General features: G+C 46.0%; 1 protein-coding gene across 1 annotated transcript in view; it reads left to right on the top strand.

Moving 5' to 3' along the window:
• Positions 1-25,030, top strand: part of CPNE3 (copine 3) — a 493,182-nt gene that overhangs the window by 267,068 nt on the left and 201,084 nt on the right. Inside the window, exons 4-5 of the mRNA XM_078687070.1 lie at positions 3,160-3,234; positions 3,554-3,625. Of these exons, the coding sequence (XP_078543196.1) occupies positions 3,160-3,234; positions 3,554-3,625 (147 nt within the window). The remainder of the gene's footprint in view (positions 1-3,159; positions 3,235-3,553; positions 3,626-25,030) is intronic.

Raw genomic sequence — 25,030 nt, 5'->3', positions numbered from 1 at the left:
CGCAAACACCATCAGCTGATCCGCGCCACCAAGAAGACGGCACTCAAAGAACGACTGAACAACAACGCCCACGACAGCAAGGAACTCTTCAGCATCGTCAAAGAGTTCTCCAACCCCAGCGCCGGAAACAACGGCATCACTCCCTCGCAAGACCTCTGCAACTCACTCGCCTCGTTCTTCCACCGCAAGATCGCCGACATACACAACAGCTTCGACGCACAGACCACGCACCCGACCACCGAACCAACGCCCGCCACCACCACCCTCTGCAACTGGACCCCGATCAGCACCGAAGACACCACCCGCACGATGAACTCCATCCACTCCGGATCACCAACCGACCCATGCCCACACCACGTCTTCAACAAAGCCGACGCCATCATCGCATCCCATCTCCGAGACATCATCAACTCCTCCTTCCACACCGCCACCTTCCCGGAGAGCTGGAAGCACGCTGAGCTGACCGCCCTCCTGAAGAAACCAACGGCGGACCCCACCGACCTCAAGAACTACCGTCCCATCTCGCTCCTTCCTTTTCCGGCCAAAGTCATCGAGAAGACCGTCAACAAACAGCTTGCCGCCTTCCTCGAGACGAACGGATCCCTCGACCCCTCGCAGTCCGGGTGTCGGGCCTACCACAGCACCGAGACCGCCCTAATCGCAGCCACCGACGACATCAGAACCCTGATCGACAACGGGGAAACAGCGGCCCTCATCCTCCTGGACCTCTCTGCGTCGTTCGACACTGTCTGCCACCACACCCTAGTGAAGCGCCTCAGCAACATCGGAATCCGAGAGAAAGCGCTGGAGTGGATCATCTCGTTCCTCGCCGGAAGAACCCAGAGAGTCCGCCTCCCTCCGGTCAGATCCGAGGCCACCGAAGTCATCTGCGGCGTACCACAAGGATCTTCACTCAGTCCAACCCTCTTCAACGTCTACATGAGCCCCCTCGCAGCCATCGCACGCCAACACAACCTCAACATCATCTCCTACGCCGACGACACCCAGCTGATCCTCTCCCTCACCAACGACCCCACCACCGCCAGAGCCAATCTACACGAAGGGATGAAAGACGTCGCCGACTGGATGAGGATCAGCCACCTTAAACTGAACTCAGACAAGACGGAAGTCCTCATCCTGGGATCATCACCCTCCGCCTGGGACGACTCCTGGTGGCCCCCGGCCCTGGGCACCGCCCCCAAACCAACGGACCACGCACGCAACCTAGGCTTCATCCTGGACTCCTCCCTGTCAATGACCAGACAAGTCAATGCCGTCTCATCTTCATGCTTCAACACCCTGCGCATGCTCCGCAAGATCTTCAGATGGATCCCCACTGAAACCAGGAAGACCGTCACCCAGGCACTTGTCACCAGCCGACTGGACTACGGGAACACCATCTACGCCGGAACCACAGCCAAACTTCAAAAAAGACTCCAACGCATCCAGAACGCCTCCGTACGACTCATCCAGGACATCCCCCGACACAGCCACATCACCGGACACCTGAGAGACCTGCACTGGCTCCCCGTCAGCAAGAGAATCACGTTCAGACTCCTCACCCACGCACACAAGGCTCTCCACGACCTGGGACCCAAGTACCTCAACGACCGCCTGACCTTCTACACGCCCGCCCGCCAGCTACGATCGACCAGCCACGCACTCACCACCGTACCACGCATCCGCAGAGCCACCGCCGGAGGAAGATCCTTCTCCTACCTTGCAGCCAAGACTTGGAACTCCCTCCCCACCCACCTTCGGCGAACCCAAGACCATCTCTCCTTCAGGAAGAAGCTCAAGACCTGGCTGTTCGAGCAGTAACATACCCCTCTCCCCCAGCGCCTTGAGACCCTCCCGGGTGAGTAGCGCGCTTTATAAATGCTGTGATTGATTGATTGATTGATTGATATTTTTAGATGAGAAAATAACGTTTGTGATTTAAAAAACAAACTAAATGAGACCCTAAAATTATCACTTTAAGGAGTGTTGTGGTTACCATCTTAAACCCAACAACCACTGAAATTCACCATTTATAATGAGCGAGGCAACCATAGCTCCCTTCCAATACACTGCTCAGGAACCTTCACAGGATGTTACAGATTATATGGATCTTATGTGGAGAGTGGTGTGTGTGTGTCTGGCTTCCCATTCTACTAAGAAATTAAACCGAGTAGCCCTTCATCTTGCATTGTATTTTCCCCAGGTCATTTAAGGTGTTTCCACGTGATAAAAAGACTATCTTGCCGCCTTTAATAATTAATTTAATATGTTCGGATTCAATCGTGGTTACTATCAGTAAAGTAAGTAGAGTCCTGTATCCTACATGCCAGCGGCGGAGGTGACGCTCTCTTGTTGAAAACATGTCACTCACTATTCCAGAGGAAGGATTTTGCCTTCTATAAATAGCGCGCCGTGCATGTGGCGTTAATTCTAAAACTGCGTGCGTGTTCCACCTTTTTTGCCGCTTACTTGGGCTTCGTTCTGCAGTTTTATAATGACTTTGTCACTCCTCGACTAGTGACTGCTGATTACACAAAACATATCTGCTGACGGAGAATGAAACCCTAGGCTCATTACTTCGACAAGTGACTATCGATTTCACAGTATGCAATCCAGGGAGAGAAAGGATCCGAATTACGTTTTTCAAATTATTTCTCAACTAAAAATAGCAAGGTGAATTATTCATTATCTCAGTTTGGAAAATATGAGATATGCGTACATTGTATCCGATTTACCTCTTTAATGAGTTTGTGTGTGCTACACTGAGAAATTGAGGAGTAAACCGGGTTTATGCTGCGAGAACACCGTTGTGCAGAAAACTACATGGAAACTGAGCCTTCTATTCGCCCTGCAAATACCACAAAAGATATCCCTATATTTCACGAAGTTTGTTGTGTCCCGTTGATCAAAAAAGAGTGGCAGGCCATCTGCATTGCCAATAAACACACCTGTTGTGTGTCATACTTGAGCAATATATGTAGAGATGTCTTCCAAAATCAGTCCTTTGCATATATTGATCTCTAATCTCAATGAAATTTGAATGCACGAGGTCGTCCATTTTAGGACTTCTCCAGGAAAATAAGCCATTCGTAATAAGTAAAGCACGAGCATCTTTGTCGAATATGAATGTTTTTAATGCATATAGTTTCATTCCAACAGATCGTATCCAGTAGGACGATAACAAGACCTTTGGTGCTAAAGAATGGCAAGCCAGCCGGAAAAGGAACCATCACGGTATGTAATCTTACCCATAATGTTATTTTTCTATTGGCTTTCTCTTGTTGACAGTGCAGCATTGTTATTGTTTAATTCAAGAATGCCCTCCTTCAGAATCTCACTGCTTTCTTATGTAGAATTTTATTGGATAATTTAAAAATAAGTGTGCCAATTCTCCAGGGTCTATAGTTTTAAGTTCTGCTGTTTAAAAAAAAAAAAAATACCTTAAAAAAGTCGATTCTTTTTGCTCTTTGCTAATCTAGCTTTTGATCCGCATTAAATGCTACGTGAATATTATCATCAACAAGTTTACTCATTTCAAATTTTCATTTTCTAGATTGAAGCCGAAGAAATAAAAGATAACAGAGCTGTCCTTTTCGAGGTAGAAGCAAGAAAACTGGACAATAAGGTATGTATAATCTGTTTGCTGCATGAGAAAGCAACAGTAACGTCACTAGCTTCAACTGTTAGGGCCTCATGTACAAAGCCACTTTGCGATCGCAAATCCTGCAAGTTGCTAATCACAAGGTATGGGGCTACAACATAGGTTTTTAATGTACTTAATACATTTTCTGTGTTACTGGATCACAACATGGGTTTGGAAACATACAACAAATCTCTTTGGAAGGAGAATGTTTAGAGCATCCCTCCCAAACAGCAATTCGTTAAGGTGTTTATCAATGTTTTGCGATCGAAATGCAGTTGCAAAACATTGACATTTTACTGACACCTCAAAGGAGCTTTTGACGCTACACCCCCCATGAACGCTTCTGAACACACCACCGTCCGGAGTTTATCTCCCCCCCCCCCCTTCCATCCCCCCCACGGCAGATCCATCTCCCTCCCAGCTCCCTCTCCACTCTCACTCGCGACACCCCCACCCTCCCAACCAGTCCCACAGAACATACCGCCTCCCTTACCTTAGCATCCCCCCCTCTCTCCCCTCCCATTCTCAGCCCCCACTACCTTCCTGCCACCCCCACTGTCTTCAGCCTTCACTCACTCTTCAACTCACCGGCACCGTCTCCCACTGAAGACACTACCTATGCCTCCCACCCTCCCCCTACTTCGCCCACAAACCCGCCCACAAACCCGCCCACACTCCGAATGCCATCCCACTCATTATCACCGTAGAACCTTCCAACAACGCTAGCATATCCCCCCCCTCGATACCCTGCCCGCTTTCCAGCTCACAACTTAACCATTCACCAATGGCTCTCACCACCAACGCCATCTCCAATCCTCCTCTTGACCTGACTTTATCCACCCTCCAACAAGTCAAAGAGGATCTCCTACAAGTCAAAAAAGATCTCTGCGCAATCAAAGACCTTCTCGTCTCACAGCCCAGTCTACCTCCCACCATCCCACTACCCTACAAACGACGCACCCTCCCTACATACCCTCGCCTCCAACGACCCCCGCGATGGCTGACTATCCCCGTTCGCAATAACTCCCCCCGCCGTGTCCTCAACTCACTGTCTGACCACGACCTATGCTCTCTCCTACGCTCTTATGGCCCAGGTCCGGTAAAACACATATCCAACACACACATCCCCATACCCACAATTCTCTCAAATCCTCTGAGGCTCCCAACCCATAGCAACAGAGGTTCCATCCCTAACAACCTCAGAAAAGTCCCCCTCTCTCTAGAAGGCTCGACCACCTTTCTCACTCCCAAACTCAAATGCATCCTACTCAATTGCAGATCGGCCCAGAGACACTCCTCCGACATCGCTGATCTCGTCTCAGCAACGGATCTGGACCTAGCCATTCTGACTGAAACGTGGCTTACTGAAGCCTCTACCCCGATAATGGACATATTAGTCCCCCCCAATTATCACATCATTAGACTGGACAGGCCTGGCAAGACGGGCGGGGGAATTGCATGCATTTTTAGGAGCAACCTCTCCGTTACTAAAGCCACCTCCCCCTCCCTTACTTCCTGTGAACTCCTCTGCCTCGATATCACCAGCGAGGGCAAACAAGTTTGTGCTTTACATCTCATCTATCACCCGCCTGGTGACAACCTCATATTCACCCAACAACTCATGGACACGATCACATCCAATGCCGGTCGGCAGATCACCCAAGTCTACCTGGGTGACTTTAATCTCCACTGGAATGATCAGAAAGACACAGCGGTGAATAGTCTCAAAACTTTCCTTAATGCGCTTGACCTCACCCAAATATGCGATAGACCAACACACGACAAAGGCTCGATACTCGATCTCATCATCGCCAAAGAGGACTCTACCCAACTGGAGGCGATCCAACCCTGCGACTGGTCAGATCACCACATTATCACCTTCTTTATCAACGAAAAAGTTAAACCTAACCCGGCTCAACCCACCAAATCCAAAACCTGGAAAAGGGACATGAAGAATCTTAACCCCACTACCCTGCCTCCCCACATCGGCAGTCTCCTCATTCCCCCTTCAGGTGCCTCGGATGTTCAATCACTGACCGACCACTACCTTGACTCTATGAATTCAATAGTCAATGAAGTCGCCCCATTGCAACTGAAGAGAGTCTCCACCAAAATTTCTAACCCCTGGTATGACGGCAGACTCAATGACGACAGGCGTACTATGCGAATGGCAGAACGTACCTGGAGATCTGACCCCTCATCACTGCATCTAAAAACGCTTAAAAACAAGAGAAATGCCTTCTTTAGGAAAATAAAGCGCACAAAGTCGGACTTCTTTAGCCGCCAGCTGGACCAAGCAAAAAACAGGCCAAGAAAACTGTTCGAACTAATCAAGACTCAAACAAAGACACAACCCTTACAATCAAACAGCGCAACAAGCGACACCCCACACTGTGAAGCCTTCTCTGCTTTCTTTAAGCTAAAGACCGACAACATAAGAAATGACCTCATCATGGATGTAAGCCGATTCCCCAACCACACCAGAATGTCTAACATTCAACCTAAAAACAAGGCATCCTGGCTGTACTTCGACACCTACTCGGAAGAAGCAATACACAAACTGCTCTGCACCTTGAAGCCCTCTAATCACCTCACAGACCCCCTACCTGCTAATGCAGTAAAAGACTTCATCCCCTTGCTCCTCCCTCTTTGGACCAAAATCATCAACAGCTCCCTTCAACAAGGTCTCATTCCAGACTCCCTCAAGGTGGGGCAAGTCACGCCTATACTCAAGAAACCCACAGCTGACCCGTCTGACCTGAACAATTACCGGCCTATCACCAATATCCCCACCCTGGCCAAACTGCTGGAGAAATGTGTCCAACTCCAACTAACAAAACACATTGACCAATTTGACCTCCTCAACCCTCACCAATCAGGCTTCTGAGCGAAACATAGCACGGAAACAGCTATGACACACATAATTGATGACGCCCTCCAAATCCTTGATCGCAATGAGTCCTGCCTCCTCATCCTTCTTGACCTCTCTTCAGCATTTGACACGGTCAAACATGAGAACTTACTGGAGCTGCTAAGCACTAGAATGGGTCTATCGGGAACTGTTCTCAAATAGTTTTCTTCCTTCCTTCATAACCGGTCTCAGAAGTTCAAGATCGACAATGTGCTATCTACACCGGTGCCTGCAGATCTAGGTGTTCCACAAGGATCCTCCCTCTCCCCCACACTGTTCAACCTCGTCATGGAACCGCTCGCCACCTTGCTCCAAGCATCCAATGTTCAATTCCATATGTACGCCGATGACACACAACTTTACCTAAAGCTACAATCCCCGGAAGATATCAAACTTCTGAATTCCACACTTAGTAACACTCAATCTTGGTTGGCCGATAATCACCTCAAACTAAATGCGCTGAAAACTGAGTTCCTACTCATCTCACCCCCGGCGAAAATTTCCACCACCCAAACCTGGCTCAATAACCTAACAGCACTCAATGTCCAACCTACCATCGTGGACTCGGCGAAATCCCTAGGCATCACAGTCGACGCCAAGCTCAACATGCAACAGCACGTTAGCAAAGCCACAAAAGGAGCTAATTTCCAAATCAAGACACTGAGGAAACTTAAACCCTTCCTCCCTGCCAAAGACTTTCAAACTGCTGTACAAGCTTTAGTCATCCCTCGCATAGACTACGGAATTGTGGCCCTCAGCGGACTCCCGCGATCCACAACAGCACCCCTAAGAGCCTCCCTGAACGCTGCCGCGAGACTCATTACTGGCTCAAGAAAACATTCGCATATATCCCCAGACTTAAAATCTCTAAAATGGCTGCCTTTTGAAGCCAGAATACAGCTAAAAATTGCAGTTATGACACACTCGGCCGTGCACCACAATGCACCCAACTACCTCGCTCAAAAGTTGTCTATATCAGGAGAGTCGAGATCCAATAGAAGTACAAAAAATCTACTCCTGAAACCTCGTAGATTCCGGAAAGAAAAAACATACAAGCGCTCCTTCTCAGGAATGGCACCCAGGATCTGGAATGCGCTCCCTCCGGAAACCAGGCTTATCTCCTCCACTGCACTCTTCAAGAAAGAGGTGAAAACAATCCTTCTGGCCAAGATCTCCTGAACTTTATAGGTACTGGATCTGAGACTCTGCATCGCTTTGTATCACTGATCACCTTGTTCTTTGGCACTACACTCCTACTTGATGGTGACACTACTACGCTACTCTCTTACTACCGACCAATATATGATACACTTTGGTTTATTGAATCACCCTCCCGATGCCCCCACCCAGTGCTTTCTCTATCCTAAGAAATTGGTATAAGCCATCCACACATCCAAGGTTTTACCTGAACCCTTCTGTAGTGGGATCAATGACTTGTGCCGTCTTATATTACTTGTTTACCTGATTGTATATTGATATGTTTCTGTACATTACTGTTATCCTATTATGTTAGTGATTACTATACTGCTCCCATTATCTTGTTCATTCCTGCTGCCCCTACCCCTGTCTCTGTGAAGCGCTCTGATATCTGTAAGGATCTTGTTCGCACTATATAAAACTTTGAATAAATAAAATAAATAAATAAATAGACCTATTCGCAACACATTTGTGTATATAAAAAAAAAAAAAGGTTTGGGGGAAGGCTGAAGAATGTTGGAAGTTTGTGAAGATTACTTGCTTTCTTCCGCTTATGTCCTGAACCCATAGGAAGGAACTCAGTTGTGGCTCTGTTTATTTATTTATATTTATAAATTCTTTATTCGGAATTTCGAATTTTGAAATCCATAAAAGCAATATTAATACGTTTCATTTAAAAAAAATTTAAGCATAACATTTTACAATACAGTGAGATTTAGTATGCACAAATTATTTTCACAGTACATTTTAAATGCATTAGTTAATTATATTTACAAATTTTTCCTATGCCTAAATATGCATTTCAAGAAGTTAAGAACGTGATAGCAGGTGGTTTCTGAGTCTAAATACTGTAAGTGTAGCATGGCTGGACGACACTGCTTAAATCCGCAAGATTTTAACAAAGACAATAACCACAATTTACGGTGTTCTTTGTAAAATTTACAAAACAAGACTACATGTATGGTGGATTGTACTGAAGTTTCGTCACAGGGACAGAGGGGTAAGGGCGTGTCCCAAGAGTTCTTTTCGGGAAAGGCTACTATCCTATGCAATAAGTTTAATCTGAACCTCGTCAGAAGAAAACGGTCAAATATGCTTATTTCAAGGTTTAAGTAGGGCTGTATAGTGAGGGTAGTCTGGATCATTATAGCGTGTTGGACAGAAGGCTTGCCTGATTCGGTAAGAAGTCTCAAATTGTCCAAGTGACCCAGGGCCAGGTCTTTTAGCTCTTTCTTGGAGATTTCACTAATATTTTCCGGAGTGGAGTAATAAATCTCCAATCCTAGGTCAGTGAGAAAATTCTTAATGTAGGCTAGCCATTTTATTTTTTGAGAGTGGTCCAATGACATGGCATCTGCCACTATCTTTTTTGTAAACACGTTTTTTTCCGAGGTCCAGATACGCCGCCATAGGAGCAGCGGTTGAATTCTTGCCAGATCCTCGACATATGGGGTGCCTAGTTCTACGTGGCACGCATATGTTGAGGATCTCTTTGGGGCCATCAGGAGAAACCTAAGAAATGCGTTTTCTGCAACCTGTAGGGCAGAGACATCTGTATGACCCCAGACGCCAGCCCCATACAGTGCTGTTGACTGGCATTTGGCTCTGTATATTTTTAATAGTTCAAGGGGTGGGCGTTTGCCCAGTTTTTGTCAAAAGGAGACCAAGGCTGCTATGGCTCTCTTAAAACAGTGTTTCCTGGCCTCAACTGCCGCCTTCCAAGATAGTTTATTATCTATCGTAATGCCCAGGTAACAATAGTCAGAAGTGAATTCTATTTTTTGGTTTTCTAGCACCAAGTCTTTGGGCTGTTTTCTCCCTGTACCTTACAAAGGTCTTTGTCACGTTTATGTGGAGATCAAGGCTACCCATAAACGAAGAATATCTACTGAGAACCTTCTGGAGTTCACGAGGGGTCCGTGCCAGCAAGACGGCGTCATCTGCGTAGAGTAGAGCGGGAATCGGGCGTTGTTTTGCCTGTGGGAGGTCCTGGGCACCCCTCAAGAGCTCAACCTCCAAGCTGTTAGTATAGAGGGAGAATAGGAAGGGGGCCAGGACACATCCTTGCCTTACTCCACGCTCCACTCCGAATGACGTCGATAGCTCGCCCTTTGTGCCATAACGGACTCTCGCGGAAGGCTTGGAATACAGCTCCCTCAAAAAGTTTAAGAGTGGCGAATCCACCCCCATTTGAGACAGCACTGACCATAGTTTTTCATGGGAGACACAGTCAAATGCGGCAGACAGATCCACATAGACCATGTAGAGTCTGTCTTGCTTTGCATGTAAGTATTTTCCCATGATGATGGAGAGATTAAGGGCCTGTTCCACTGTCCCGAAGCCCTCCCGAAAACCAAATTGCAAATCAGAGAGGATATTTCTCTCCTCCACCCATTGCTGTAATCGCTCCAGTATTACCCTGCCTGCTATCTTGCCCAGTGAATCCAACAGGGATATCGGGCGATAGCAGGCAGGGTCCTGGCGATTTCCCTTTTTAAAGATCGGGACCATCACAGACCTTGTCCATGACTCCAGGAGTCCTTTCTTTGCGGCTGCCGTGCATACCCTGGTAAGGATGGGGGCCCAAAGGTCTGTATTGTGCTTAAAAAGATCAGTCGGGACTCCATCCGGGCCAGGGGCTTTTCCATTTTTAGTTGCTTTTATGGCCAGAAGGATCTCCGAGGTTTCAAACTCTATTTGGATGGGATACATAACATCTGGTAGTGTTTCTCGTTCAACTTCTTGGTATGTTGCCCGCTTTTGGAAAATTTTGGAAAAGTGGGATACCCATTCTGTCTCATCTATGGCTACTTCAATTTTTGGGGTCTTATCATCTGCCAAGAATGGGGTTCTCACTACTCTCCAGAATGCTTCGCTATTTCTTTCTTGGGCACTAGAGTGGAGTTCGTCCCATAGGGCCTGCTTTAAATCCGCCTTTCTCTTCTTCCTTGTTACGAGGTACTCCTTTCTTAAGATGGCAATTTGATGGGGATCTCTATCGTTTTTATTTAGTGCTAACTTAAGTTTAGTGTGAGCCTGAGTGCAATCATGATTAAACCAACCTTTATCGCTCCGGGGTCGAGTGCTTGGTCTTGCTGTGAGTAAGGTTTTTATTTTTTCCATAATTATGGAGAAGTTGCTAAGTACCTCCTCGTCTCCCGTCGTTAAGTCTAAACATTTCATAAACTGGGAGTTAGTGACTTTTATCAATTCTTCAGTAAGTTCTCCGGGATTTATCTTCCCCCATTTAATTGTAAAACCGTTTAGTTGGCCCAGACTGATGTTGTTCTCAGTCAGTGCCTTAGCTATTATTTGGGGTAGGGACCGTTGTTGAATTAAGTTCATTTCCAATTTAAGAACTGAATGATCGCTTAACGTGTTTGGGATGACTTCAAAATGTTTAACCCTAGTTTGAAGAGCTGCAGATATTAAGATGTAGTCGACCGTTGACAAAAACCCCCTTCCCACATAAGTTGGTTCTAGGTGATTCGTACTACCGTCTAGGGTATTAACTATCTGGAGGTCCAGATCTGATAAAAGGTCGTTCATTATGGTACCATAGTTAGTATGGGAAAAGTGAGTGAGGGGATTGCCCTCCTCAGTCACCATCCCAGCACAATTTTTGTCCAGATTCTTGCAGTGATGCAGGTTGAAATCCCCCGCCCATATGAAAAAGACAGAACCCTTTTCACCTTTTTTTTCCCTTAGGGTAGATAGTTTCTCATGTAGATTTGCTATCGCCCTAAATAACTGTTGTTCCTCGAGATTATTATAGAAATTTATGAGGATAACTTGCTCATTTTTAGGTAGGGAAAGACTAAGAATCTGAGAGTTAACATCCAATTGGATTGTCGTTATTTTTATTTGCTGAATGGTATTAGCTATATGGATGTTTAAACCTCCCTTTGGCCTGCCTTTGGGTCCTTCCAGAGCTGGGGAGAAATACGTCTTGAAGCCTAGGAGGTGGTGTTCTGTTGTTGACCATGTCTCCTGAAGGCAGACTATTTGATGTCTACCCACAAGGTTCATGATGCTCCCATCTTCGATCTTTGAGCGTAAACCGGCAATGTTCCAGGACACTATGTCCAGGTGTGAATAATCGCTCGCGAGGATGTTATCGCTATGGGTGTCAGCACTTTGGGAGTTATGGGAGGTGTTGGACTTCTCTGGATTGTTGCACCCTGGGTCTGCTGGCTGTGGTGGTCAGTCTACTGACTCTAAGCCGCTGTACCTGTTTGTTAGTGGGATTCCATTCCAACCCTCCCATCGTGATGTTTCTCTATAATTCCCCCTCTGATATGGCTCTCTCCACTCATCCCTTCCTCTTCCCCGATAGCGAGGACCCACTGTGTACCAAGGTCCATCATTTGGGGAGGTACCTTCCGTAAATTTTGGTGGATAAAAAAAAGGAGAGGCGCTTCGTACCGATCCCCCCCATTCAGACTAAGTTCCTCCCCTGAGCAAATGTGTTCTACTATTCTAGGGTCTTCAAAAGTGATTAGGATACAGTCTCCCTGTATTGTTTTTTCCCATGGCCCACCTAAGGGGCTCTTCTAACCATCAGGATTCTTGCTGAACAATAGGGCGGAGGTGGGCGATTAATACTGAGCCAATGTTGGATTTTATTCTTGAGCGACCAGTTAGGTTCGGAATTTTGGTCCACCAATTCTGGGACGCCAGTCATAATGACAACAAATGGGCTTGCTTCTGGGGGAAGGGTGACTGGGCGTGTTACGGCCATTGGTTGTCACTCCCTCTCACTGTTTGTTTGTGATTGTTTTGTTTTCGTAGCTATGTTTGTGTTTTGGCGGGGGGTAATATTTGGTCTGTGTGAGGGATTTGGTAATTTTCTGTTTTATTTTTGACCACTGGGATATTTGTGGGCTTGGCTACTACTGCCAATGATGGAGTCACATTTTTCAGTTGGGGAATGGGAGTTGAACAAGGCAACTTGGCTGCCGCTGCTTTCTGCGGCTCCTGGATTAAATTAGATTTTTGAATTGGTTTCATCAGAGCTAAAAGATCGGCTATCGCTGTTTCTAGCTTTGTTAGTCTAGCTTGTATGGGTGAGAAAGTTTGTTGTAGCAGGTCACAAATTTTTGTTAAGAGTTCGGTATTATAATTGTGGCCTAGCTCATTTAGTTGTGGGGCGTTGGGTACTATTTCCAAGCTAGTAGAGGGTGTGGTATCGTGAGTATGGTGTATCATCACCGTATGCCTGTTCTGATTTTCCAACAGGGGGGGGCTAGGTGTGTTCTCTGTGGTCACGGTTAGGGATACTATTGGTTTGTCTGTAGTTATATTATTAGCATCTACGAGTTTCTTTTTCTTTACTGCGCCCTCCCTCCTCCCTCTTGCCTGTCTTACCTCTTCCGGGGTGGGTTGGGAGGCTAAGTCTGGAGTCTTCTCTAGGTCGGAAGTTAATTGTGTTTCCGAAAATTGTGAGACTGATAGGTCCACTGTGTTAGGAAGGCTCTGTCTTTTACTCCCGCCCTCACTCTGTTTTCCCTCTTTGTGGGACACTGGCGTTCTTATATTTGCCAGGTGTCCCATAGAGGATCTTCTAGCCTCTAAAAGGTCTTGCGATACTCTACGTTCAATGAGTGTAATGCTCTGATCTATAAAAGAGTTTGCTCTCGTGATAAAACTATCTATAGGACCGGTAAGTTGCCTATTTTTTTCAGCGGTTTTACTTCTAGTTCCTCTCGGAGACATAGTAGCAAATGTAACAACGTTAATAAATAAATATAAAATAGTAACTGTTACTAGTGGGGCTAAATCACAACAGGAGTTAGAGGTGTGGGCCGGCCCGGCCCTAATCGGCCTCTAACGGCCTAAAACGGCCCGCTCTTTGCCCGGTCTTCGCTCCGGGCTGCGTCCCGCGCTGCGGGAGAATAGGGCTTTAATATAGGGGGACGTACGGGCAGTGGGCGGGACAGCAGGGAGAGCGGACCGGAAGGTGGGAGTCGGTCACGCAGGGACTCCTGGGATTTGGAGTCCCTGCAACGCTCGCAGCCCCGCTGTGTGCCTGGCCCAGTTCAGAGCTCCTCGGTTCCCTTGGGGAGAGATGTGCAGCCCCTCACGCCACCAGGCGCTGCGGCACCCGCGAAGCGGGTGCGGTGAGGTCCGAGGCTGGAAAGGGCGAAGCTCTCCTCCTGCCGGTGTCTCCACAAAGTTGAAGGTAAAATGTCCAGTGATCCCGCGGTGAAAGGCGGAGTTTGGATTTTTAAAAGAGTCCAAGGGGCGGTGGGCGGGACAGCAGGGAGAGCGGACCAGAAGGTGGGAGTCGGTCACGCAGGGACTCCTGGGATTTGGAGTCCCTGCAACGCTCGCAGCCCCGCTGTGTGCCTGGCCCAGTTCAGAGCTCCTCGGTTCCCTTGGGGAGAGATGTGCAGCCCCTCACGCCACCAGGCGCTGAGGCACCCGCGAAGCGGGTGCGGCGAGGTCCGAGGCTGGAAAGGGCGAAGCTCTCCTCCTGCCGGTGTCTCCACAGAGTTGAAGGTAAAATGTCCAGTGATCCCAGTGGCACTGTTTAGTTTTATCCCACTGTTGATCATCCAATAGTCTAAGTTGTTTAATCCATTTAGTAAGATGCCAAAATTATCACTGGGGATCATTACATCGCATCATTACAGACAGAGTATCCTCATTATTGTGGACTTCTTTAGTCCAAGCACTGTATGACACCATTAACCACTCATTGCCCCATTGCCCTACTATACCGTTCACAGGCAGTCATTGCGCCGGCTCACTGTTCAACCCTCCAGCACCATCCTCCCCATATTTACCCTATTTTTTTTTTTTTTAATACGGATATTTGACCGTTGATTATAGGAATCCTGTTAGGCTACGGTTGTACCTACTTTGCTATATTTAGCTCTATCTCCTTCCCCATTGGCGGATTCGATCTAAGAATTGTAATGCTAGGTATGTGCAGGTTTCAGTTCCGCCCCTTTCAAGATGGAGCCCAAACAGGAGGCTGTGGACACTCCTTGGATCGAGGTGTAGTAACGCTGGCTAGTATTCTTAGTGAGTTTTTATCTCTTAATCACTTTTACCCCTTGGCCGCGATTATGGTTTCACCTTTTAAGTAGTTCATTATGTGTTACATTATTTGTGTCTTAATTGCAGAGTGTAGCACTCCTTACTCACAGCATTGCCAATGTTCACTTATTTGCGAGAGGCATCTTCTACAGTGTGATATGGTTTTGTAAAAAAACAGTACTTTTTGTTTGACTTTTGTGCTACTAAGATGACCAGCTTTTAAGACAGGAATTATAGGGAGCTTATATGAATGTTATTCTATTTAGAATGAAGTTTCCACACTGGAATCAGCCGTGCTTTTACCTCAATATGTAGAGATTTGAATGTTATTCATGTAAGTATATATATGTATATATATATATATATATATATATATATATATGTGTATCACGGTGTGATGTCATGTTGCTTTTGATTTGATTAACTCACACTTTGGTGCTTTGAGGTTACACAGGTTGAGAGGAGACACGAATAAGGTGTCATAGGCAGGCAACACGTAGCACTTTAAGATATGTGTATGCTTTTTAATGGTGTGCACAACAGATAAGGTTATTTTTTTTAAAAACAGATTTTATTTGTCTGGATGCACATATGATGCACTGCTCCGAACACCAGAGACTACTGCAATCAACAACATAGCAAAAATACCATATGCAGACTTTTACAGAAAACTTTACTTTGGGGTCTCGAGGAAGCACCCAGGCCAACACCTCCGACAGGCCCTGAACCCCCTCCCCCGAACCTCTGCAGTGCTGAACAGCCCCAAATAGTATGTAAGAGTGTGCCCACCTCTGAACCACACCTAAGGCATTCAGGGAGCCCCCCATTCTGGCCCGCCACAGGCGCTGTCGTGTAAAGTATGTGCGATGTAGATATTTGAATTCGATTAGGCGCAGGCGAGTGGATATTGCGGCAGTCCACGGACTTGCCAGAGCTTCATTCCAATCCTCCTCTTCTAGGTCCCCAACGTCCTCCTCCCATGCAGTCCTAAGTTTAAGTAAGTCGGATCAGCAATGGTGGACCAGTGTCTGATAGATGCGTGAGAGTTTCTTGTCTGGCAACTCACCCATAAACAGTTTGGCCTCTAGCGGGCTAAAGTCGGGGAGTTGCTCCAGGGCAGTCAAATAGGGCGTTAGGGCGTGGCGAAATTGAAGATATTTAAAAAATTGGGAGCGGGGCATCCCAAACTCATCTTGCAAGTCCTGGAACGACTTCAGGGAGCAACCTGTCATCACATCCCCCAATGAGGAAAAACCTATAGCGTCCCAGCCCCGGAAGCCCACGAGCGCGGACAGGTGGGGCAGGCGACCATTGTGCCATAGAGGGGTTTCCTGGGTAAGCACGTTCCACCATCCCATTCTACGAAGCGCTTGCCTCCAGACATAGAATACCACTTGCGTGGCCGAGGGAAGGCAGCGCCGAAGCGCGGCTGAATACAGCAGCGTATGGACCGATGCCGAGCCCATGAGGAATCGTTCAACCGCATATGCAGGGTCTCCCCTGTCCCCGTACCACCAGTCATTTAGGACCAGTAGATGTGCAGCCTGATAATACGAGAGTACGTCAGACGTGGGCAATCCCCCTGTGTAGGTAGAGCGGAAGCAAGTCCGCAATGCCACGCGCGCGATCCCTCCCTCCCACAAAAACCCACTCAGCGCCGAGTTGACTTGTTGGAACCAGCGCTAGGATGGGATGGGATCCGATAAGGATGGTTTTGTAGCTAGTACACGATACGAGGGAGTGCCACCAGCTTAAAGATGGCCGATCTGCCATGAATGGCCAACGGCAAACGGGACCACACCTTCATATCCTCATGCGCACGATCCCGACAAGGGTAAGGTTGCGCTCCCGGGAAACCGTAGCCTCTTCCGACAGGTACACACCCAAGTATTTCACCCCACCCGACGCAATCCGGAGCCCAGAGGTTCATTCCCCGACCCGCCCCCACTCGCCAAGCACCCACAGCGTTGACTTGGCAGGGTTCATATATAGGCCAGAGGTTTCACCAAAAATGTGCAAAATGCGCAGCAGCCGCGGCCCTGAGCGGTCTAAATCTGTAAGAAAAAACAATACATCATTCGCGTAGAGCACTATTTTGTCCGCCAGGCCCACGGACCATTGGAACCCCTTAAGTTGGGCATCAATGCGCACCCACGCCGCAAGGAGCTCCATAGTGAGCGCGAACAGATAAGGGGACAGGGGGCAGCCCTGACGCGTCCCCCGTTGAACCGCGAAAGATCGGGAGATTTCAAAGTTGTATCCACAAAGACTGTTTATTACTATGTCTTGTGGTCTTTTTAGTACACCAAATCTTTGATTTCTGAGTTTGACATATCCTTAATATGTTTTTTAATTGTGGGTATTGCATGGAGACGCTAGCTACCACTGTATCTCTTCTACCAACTTGGTGAACAATTGGAAGCTGAGAATAGGTCACAAGAATGGTTATCACTTTTGAGAGAGCACATGTTTTAAGTGTGTGCTCCTGTTGATTCCCTTAGGTTGTAGAGGTTACAAGGCCTAGGGACAACTGCTGGTTTACCACTGGTGGCCCGATTGATGGACAAAACCTGGGTGACAGTGAGCATATAGTAGGTGAGTGATTGGCCGAAGGAATGGGCATGCCTGAAGCCTGTCTGGGATAGAATGTTCTCTGAGAGCGGGAGAGATATTGTGGCCAGGCTGGAAGAGAAAGGAAGCTTTCTTGTAGTTGGTTGCCTTGCACTTTAGGTTGCATTGGGGGTTGGCCCTGCTTGGGAAGTGACCGCGCAGGACATGACAAAACAGTTGTCAAAGAGTTGGATGAGTGGACATCAGGATGCCTTAAGGTGCAGATGTGTGTTTCCTGGGGCCGTTTTCATCCCTTCATCCACTCTGGAGAATGGAGTAGTGTGGTATTTTGGTATTCTCAATGCAATCCTTCTCTACCACTAATGGAATGTTCTTTCTCTACCACTAATGGAATGTTCATGAGATGTTTCTATTAGAATGTTGGTGCTCTGCCTGGGAGTTTACAGTTGGCTGGGCTGAGCACCATGTTGGATGCTCCTGGTGGGGTCTGTCTATCTTACTTGGAATAAATTATCATAAAACCATATGATTACTTGTGGACTTCTCATCATTACAAGTAGCCAGTATCCTGTTGGCAACAAGCCACCATGTGGATGGGTCTAGGCACTGGACAGTGTCTTACCTAACCCTGGAGGGCAAGGGGGTTGCTCCTCACCTCACTGTCTGCCAGGTGACATGTGGCACTATGATTGCAGTTTCAGAGTATTTTATGGCCCAGTTCACACAAGAAGTGGAGTTACCCATCACATTTAACCCAAAGTCCACTCACTACCTACTAACATAGGTGCCCAACCTTTTTCCTTAGACCTGGGATGCTCTTCTATTTTTAGTGCTTCATTTTCTTTAGATATTGTCCAGAGCAACCGGAAAAACAAGGTGTTCAAATCTCTTCTGAAAAAATCTGTGTTGGATCCCAGACACATGAGAAATGATCGACCTTTCTCCTACCAGCCATTGCTTTGTTAGAGAAAAATGTCTTGCACAATAGCGCTCGGTTTGGAAAATGACAAGTTGCTGGATTAATCAGAAAAAGAGCTTCACACAAGCATGAGCGTAATGCCTTAGTTACAGTTCTAGATTACCTAAGGATGAGACGGGCCTCTGGTTATCCAACTCGCCTCATTATTGCATTTCTCTGCCCCTTGTGTTACGGTCAAACATTCCATTTTACATGGCTTCTCAGTGCCACATTTGTTTGGTTATCATATTTTCTATTGTGATACAGCCAGTTGCTCATTCTCTCCCCTAAATTACAAAGAAGATCAAAAGTGCGACTGACCAAGGTTCAGCACATCAAATCCCAGGTAGATATAAATAATTAAAGAGTCTGTGCAACTGCTTCCAGAGCCCGCCGCACTTTCGCTCCACTGGAAACCAGATAGGCAAACATTTTGCAAAAGGGAAGGTGCACCAGAACAGAGTCAATTGGCTCCAGACTTATCCAAAATTATCTTTATTGTCGATTGGGATTAAAAATTGGACATAAACTGGTGTCCAATTTTTAATCCCAATCGACAATAAAGATAATTTTGGCTAAACCTGGAGCCAATTGACTATGTTCTGGTGCACCTTCCCTTTTGCTCAAAGCTCATTCTCTCCCCTATTGATCCAGCCTCATTTCAGTGTCATGTCAGGCCTATTTCTTGACATAAGTAAGGTCCTGGACCTATCCTGCTCCTGGAGGGGCACAGAAACTGTGTTGTCAGTTGTTGGAAAGTGTGCGAATGTCCCTGTCATGGGTTTACCATATGGCGCAATGGAGGCATCCTACTGTGATTTGTGAATGAGTAATTGTGACAAGGCATTTTTTATCTGTGTCACTGGACTGGAGTCCAATTGGCCCACTCATGTGAAATTCTGCTTCTGGGCACTGTTGGGTCTTAACGCTAACATCCCAGTGTATGTTATGCATGTTTGTATGTGTGGTGCATGCATGATATGTATGAGTGAACCAGAGTAATGGCAGCCTGTGGATTCCATTTTGAAAGCCCTGAGCCTACTCGTACTGAAGGAGGAGGTGAGGGTGTTTTCCCAGTGAAGTGTATTGCTAACATTCTTGGGGCTGGAGGGAGTAGACCTAGACACGGAGGCAGGGAAATAGGAGACAAATCTCCTTTCGAAATGTAATTAGATCCTTTTGCTGAGCGAGGCTTCTGATTAGTCTTCTTAGTGTTGCTATTTGTTAGATATTGGGGGTGAGGGATGGGGCTTCAATCCCCATTGTTCAGACTGTGAAGGATCCTTGAGGTGAGGCCTGCCTTGTTTACCTGTACTTCTGCACTGTTAAGTGATTCTGTTTGGAACCTGGTTCAGAATGTTAATGTAAATGTATATGTCATGGTACTTATAGAGCGCACTGTCACCAGACGGTCACCTTGCGGTGTCGCCTATGCGGCTTCCTGGCGCTGATACTCATACCGCTGTGGAACCCCTCCTGGCTTTCCCTGTGAAGTGTCCACTCCTGGGCACCCCCGGGGTGAAGCCAGGCATCCTTAGCGCTGTTGGGGCCGGTGTGGAGTTGCAGCGTGGGGCCCGTGATTAGAATAGGCACCGAGGCGAGAATTAACAGGTCCGAGGAAATTTAGCCCGAGACCCTGCCGAGGCGGGAATCGAACCCTGGTCCCTGGCCAGAACTATGCATCAGGGTCTGCCGCTCTAACTATTGAGCCACACTCCTCCACACCTCCACACCTCCTCCAATGTTCACACATTTTTGTGCCTTGTGGGTGTTCTAACCTAAGATGACCATGCTGTTGGGAGCATCACTTTACACAAAGGCTGTGTCTAGAGGATAGACTGGAAAGAACAGAAGACGCACCCAACCTGGTTCTGAGAGTGGACACATGGAATACACATCCCTGTTCTGCTTTGACTGTATTAAAGTGGTAACTTCCCGCACCTTTCATGTTTCCAGTTCCAAATTCTCTTTGACTTAGGAAGGGGAGTGCTTTGCAGAGTACCCAGGAGACTGCATCCAGAGCTAGTGTCTGGTGGGAGTCAGCTTCACAGAGATGAGGGGACATCACCTGGAGTCTGACCTGAGAGGGAGAGCCGTCTCCCTGTCTTTAAGCTTCTGGAAGTTAACCTGCTTGAGGGAAAGAGGAAAAGAGTGAGCCATTCTGAAGGAAGATCTGACTGCCAGGATGAATCGATGCAGCTGACTCTGGAGCTGAAGGTCTCTCCGCCAAAGGCTCCAAAGAGAGTGCATGGTGTGCTCCTGGATCGCAGCATTGTCTTTCTCGGCAAACTGCAAACCCTTGGCACTATTGTGAATTACCAGACTGGACTGAGGCACTGTGTCCTAAACTGTGTGGTCTTGAAGCAGGGTGAGGAGCTGCAAGCCAGAAGTGGAGCTGGAGTAGACTACTTGCTGCCTGCCTTAAATCAAGCATCTGCTGTCTGTCGACATGTGGGGGTAGCTGGTGCACATTTACCTAAAAACTACCACACATACTTTACCTTGAATAAAGCGGAATGTAGAAGGGAACAGGGAGGACATTGAACTCTAGTGCCAGTGATTATTCTTAACTGCAGTTTGTAGTGTGTGGTCTTTTTGTTTTCAAGTCTATTAAAGTACTTTCTTTTATAAAAAGGCAAGCACTGGCTGGGAATACCAGTTATTGCGCTGCTAACTGTTGAATGCGGAGCTTGATGCACCGTGACACTACCTCCTTAAAGACATCAATGACTGCTCACCACTTCTTCCACTGTGAGTCAAATGCAGTAGGGATTGTACTGACCCAGCTTGCAGAGCTATAGAGGATGGGCCTAGGACATCATTCCCAGTAGCCCCTGCTTGCCCCATGGCCCCCCTGAATGGGTCTGAAAATATGAACAAGTATCAGAAGCATGTTGCAGACTACACGATCTTCCATTGGAATGGGGAAGTGTCCCCACCATCCATCCTCGTATCTTACAGATACCTACCGAGGTTTCCTATGGTTATCTAGCCATCTGGTGGGATTCGTTTCTCATGTCAAATGGACTCGTATGAAATGCAGAGCTTTTTCTGTGGTCTCTAAGTTGTGAAACCACTTGCTGTCTTTTCACAAACCACCAAAAATCCATTTAATTTATTAGTCTTTTGGACTTCTGTCTGAACCTCTCATCAGTTCTAGTATTATCAGTTCTCGTCTCACCAGTCCTAGTGCCGAGAGGCCTCTGGGCGAACCTGCGCTGTCAAATTAAAATTTAATGTATTCAATTCTGGTGTGATGGGTAACATTGCTCTGTTGCAACACTACTCACTGAGTATATGTCGAGCCAGTGCTGCTAGTATAAATGTGATTCTTCGTATTTATGTGAGAGTGGATTGTTTGATGATGTGCCTTATCCACCGTAAAACATCCTGTGGCATTGTGCATGCTCACAGCAGGTCCGTCTCCACCCTTTTGACATAATGTCCCTGTAAATGAGTTTGGTACATTGGGTTTATGTTTCTATTCTTTTTTGGGAGTTTGCAGGGTCACAGAGTAGTTCATGGGCTGTCACTAAATCAAGTTTAGGCACTGATTTAGGGTATGGTTTATTGTAGTCGGTTCCCTGAATTACACAGGCTCATTATTGGGTCCGACAAGACCTTTCGTGCATTGTCCACCTCGGTTGGCCCTTCTTAAAGGAAATTATATCATGCCCTGCTATGTGTCTTAAACTCTAGGCTGAGGAGGCAAGTGTTAAATAAGACACAATTCCTGGAACAATCATTTTGGACAAAAGCCAGATTAGTTCATTGTACCTTTAGCAATCGCAAGTAACTGCTGGTGCAAACCTAAAGAACATGAGTTTGAATGTCTTGATTCTTAATATGTAAATTGTTACCTGAATCTAAAGCTTCATGTAGTTTTGCTGCAAGATATGCTATTCTGAAAACAGGTGAATTGACATCTTTTATACTTCCAAATTTAGCTGTATTCCAAGATATATGAATGGTTTTTCCTTTACCTGTGTGTTACAAAGGCAGTGTACCTAGTTTTGGTGAAAAAAAACTGGTATGTTAGAACATTATTTTTTCATGGAGAACGTGTTGAGAACGACACAGGCATCACGATGAACTGTTTGTTCTGGTATAGGATCTTCAGTAAATATTTACTAAATGCCAAGAATATTTTATTCAAAAACATTGCTTGACAATTTAGTTAAATGCATTTGAATACACTTTGAAACCAGCACTCGCAATGTCAATAGGTCTTGCTTCAAAGAAATGTTGTATGGTAATGGGAATAGCAAAGGAATATATATGTATTTGTATGGAAGCAAAGAACTGTACAATAATATTGGTATGGGTAAAAGGTCAGGTGACAGTTGCACTGTCAAGATGAGACCTAAAAAGTTTAAGGACTGCCTTCCTCCCATATGTGCTGCTGCCACAGAAATCATTCCAGAATTTTCTAGTTATAAAACAAACTTTCACAGCAGTACGGTGTTATGTCTGTGCCCCTCTAAGTTCATGCTCCGGCATCTGAATAAATAAACACAATCATCACAGCAGTGTGGAGAGCAACCACTTTTTTTGTAAACGCATACAATTTCTGCTCAATCAAATCATGTACTCCTGGCTAAAATAACTCTCTATTAATGCTCACATAATTGTCTGGCAACATCTGTACTTTCAAGTCTAACCATAAAAAGCAACGAAATTGCTTTGATTGGTCAGGTAGAATTGTGTTAGCGATGATAGCATTTGTATTCATAAGTCTCCTCGAACATATGAACTCCTTATATTTTTCAAAATACTCTTACTGTCACATCCACTGTTTTTGTTATGTGTTGCATCCAGTGAATTGAGTATTTCTGATCTTTAATATATTTCTGTTGACTCTTAGATAATGAATGTTTGGCTCAACCGACTAATGCAGTTGGTTGAGTTGTAAATGCTTCTAAATGAAGACTGTATTTTGGATGCTGTTAAGCCTGTACTAGACCATTCTTCAGACGATCACAGCACTTATAGACTATTTATCTTCTTCTCGTGTCAGTATCCTTGAAAAGAAACCGATCTGATGAGTTCAGGTCTTTATGGACTGTTAGAATCACTGTTAAAGGGCCATGGGGCTTGCAGAGGCTACTGAGCCCAATCATAGGGGTTGAGACATTTTACTCCTGTTAACGCGGGATTACTGGTTACTAATTATCTTACCAAATCCCATTTCCTGTCGACTGAATCGTTGGTACCTGTCTTGAGTAAAAGGTAATCTCGAAGTAAACAATCAATTTAAGAACTTACACCACTCTAAATGACCACTGACCAAAATGAAGTTTTAAAGATTTAATATAAAGTCAAAGATAACTGAAGATACAAACTTCTCAAGATGAGATTCAACAGGTATATCGGAATCACTATGAACATGAACTTCTTGAATAGTCTGAGTCTGAAGAACAAAATAATAAGTACAAGTTCGAATACCATCAGGGTTGCTAAAATGGATACAAGTTGCAACCTCAAAGTCATTACAGAAAAGAAAATTAAGGTTAGTCTGTCCCTACACTATACTAAATGACATCCCTACTTAACAAGATCTTAACCCTCTAGGTGTCAGCCGAGGTGACTTCCTAAGAAGATCACGCACTTCTCTTTGTCTCTTCTCTGATAATGGGTCTCTCCTGATCAGCCTATCTGCCTACCCATCCGCTTCCTTAGGCTCCCAAAATCATCTGCTCTGCTCTCCTCCCGGGTCACTTTCCCTAATACCAAATCACATTTCCAATAGAAACGCCCCTTGGGACGCCCCTCACGTGGTACATCTTTCCGCGGCAAACTCCATGATGGTACTCTTGAAGACCCTCGTTAAAGTTGACCTTGGTTCCCAGGCAGCTTCTTCCGTGCGCTGATACCCCCTGAAATTCCTGGAAACTCCTACAGGCCTGCGCAAGGGGCCACTGAACAAAGTCCCTTTCATTCGAGCTGATTAGGACCCTCGCACCTGCATACAGCTTTTCCTGCAGTGGGCCTCAAATTCCAGACTTCACCATATCTTAGGCCATAAAACACTCTCAGAGTTTCATACTGGACACCTCACGACCTCTCCTCTAACGAGCACATGACGATTTCAACTTCATGACATTATCGGCTCTGGCCTACTTGATTTACATTCAGCAGGTTCCTGCACTCCTAAAACGTTAACTTGATTTAAACAGCAAACATTCTTAACTAGTATACGTTTCTAAAATAACACATCTATAAAGCATATACTTTTAACCCTAAATTCAATAGTACATTTTGAAAGAACCATGTCAACCTTGTCTCACATTATTTTAGCAGCACGTTTAGATTTGCTTGTGAATTGCCATGAGGCCTACACAAAATACTGGGTTTTAAGAGTTACATTCAACTCTTACATTATTCCTTTAACATGAGAACATGAGGTTTTCATATTCATCCCAAACATTTCTACATTAATCTCACACAGTTATGATTATCGTTACTCTACTTAAACATTCTATGCATTTCTCCACTGAATATAAGACACTCTGTGTATTTCACTTCTAAATATAAACACTCTGGGTATTTCACTTCTAAGTATAAACACTCTGGTGCAAAGTACATGTGAACTAACTACGTGCTTGTAAATATGGCGTACTTATACATTTTTTTTCAAACTTGTGCTCTCTCAGTCCCCCCTTTGATGACCTTCAGGGGTCATCATCACCATGACACAAAAATGTAG

Source organism: Lissotriton helveticus, chromosome 4_1, assembly GCF_964261635.1.
Source record: "Lissotriton helveticus chromosome 4_1, aLisHel1.1, whole genome shotgun sequence".
NCBI classification, from domain to species: domain Eukaryota; kingdom Metazoa; phylum Chordata; class Amphibia; order Caudata; family Salamandridae; genus Lissotriton; species Lissotriton helveticus.
Note: the sequence above shows the minus strand (reverse complement) of the source record. Positions and strands in the feature narration are given on the sequence as shown.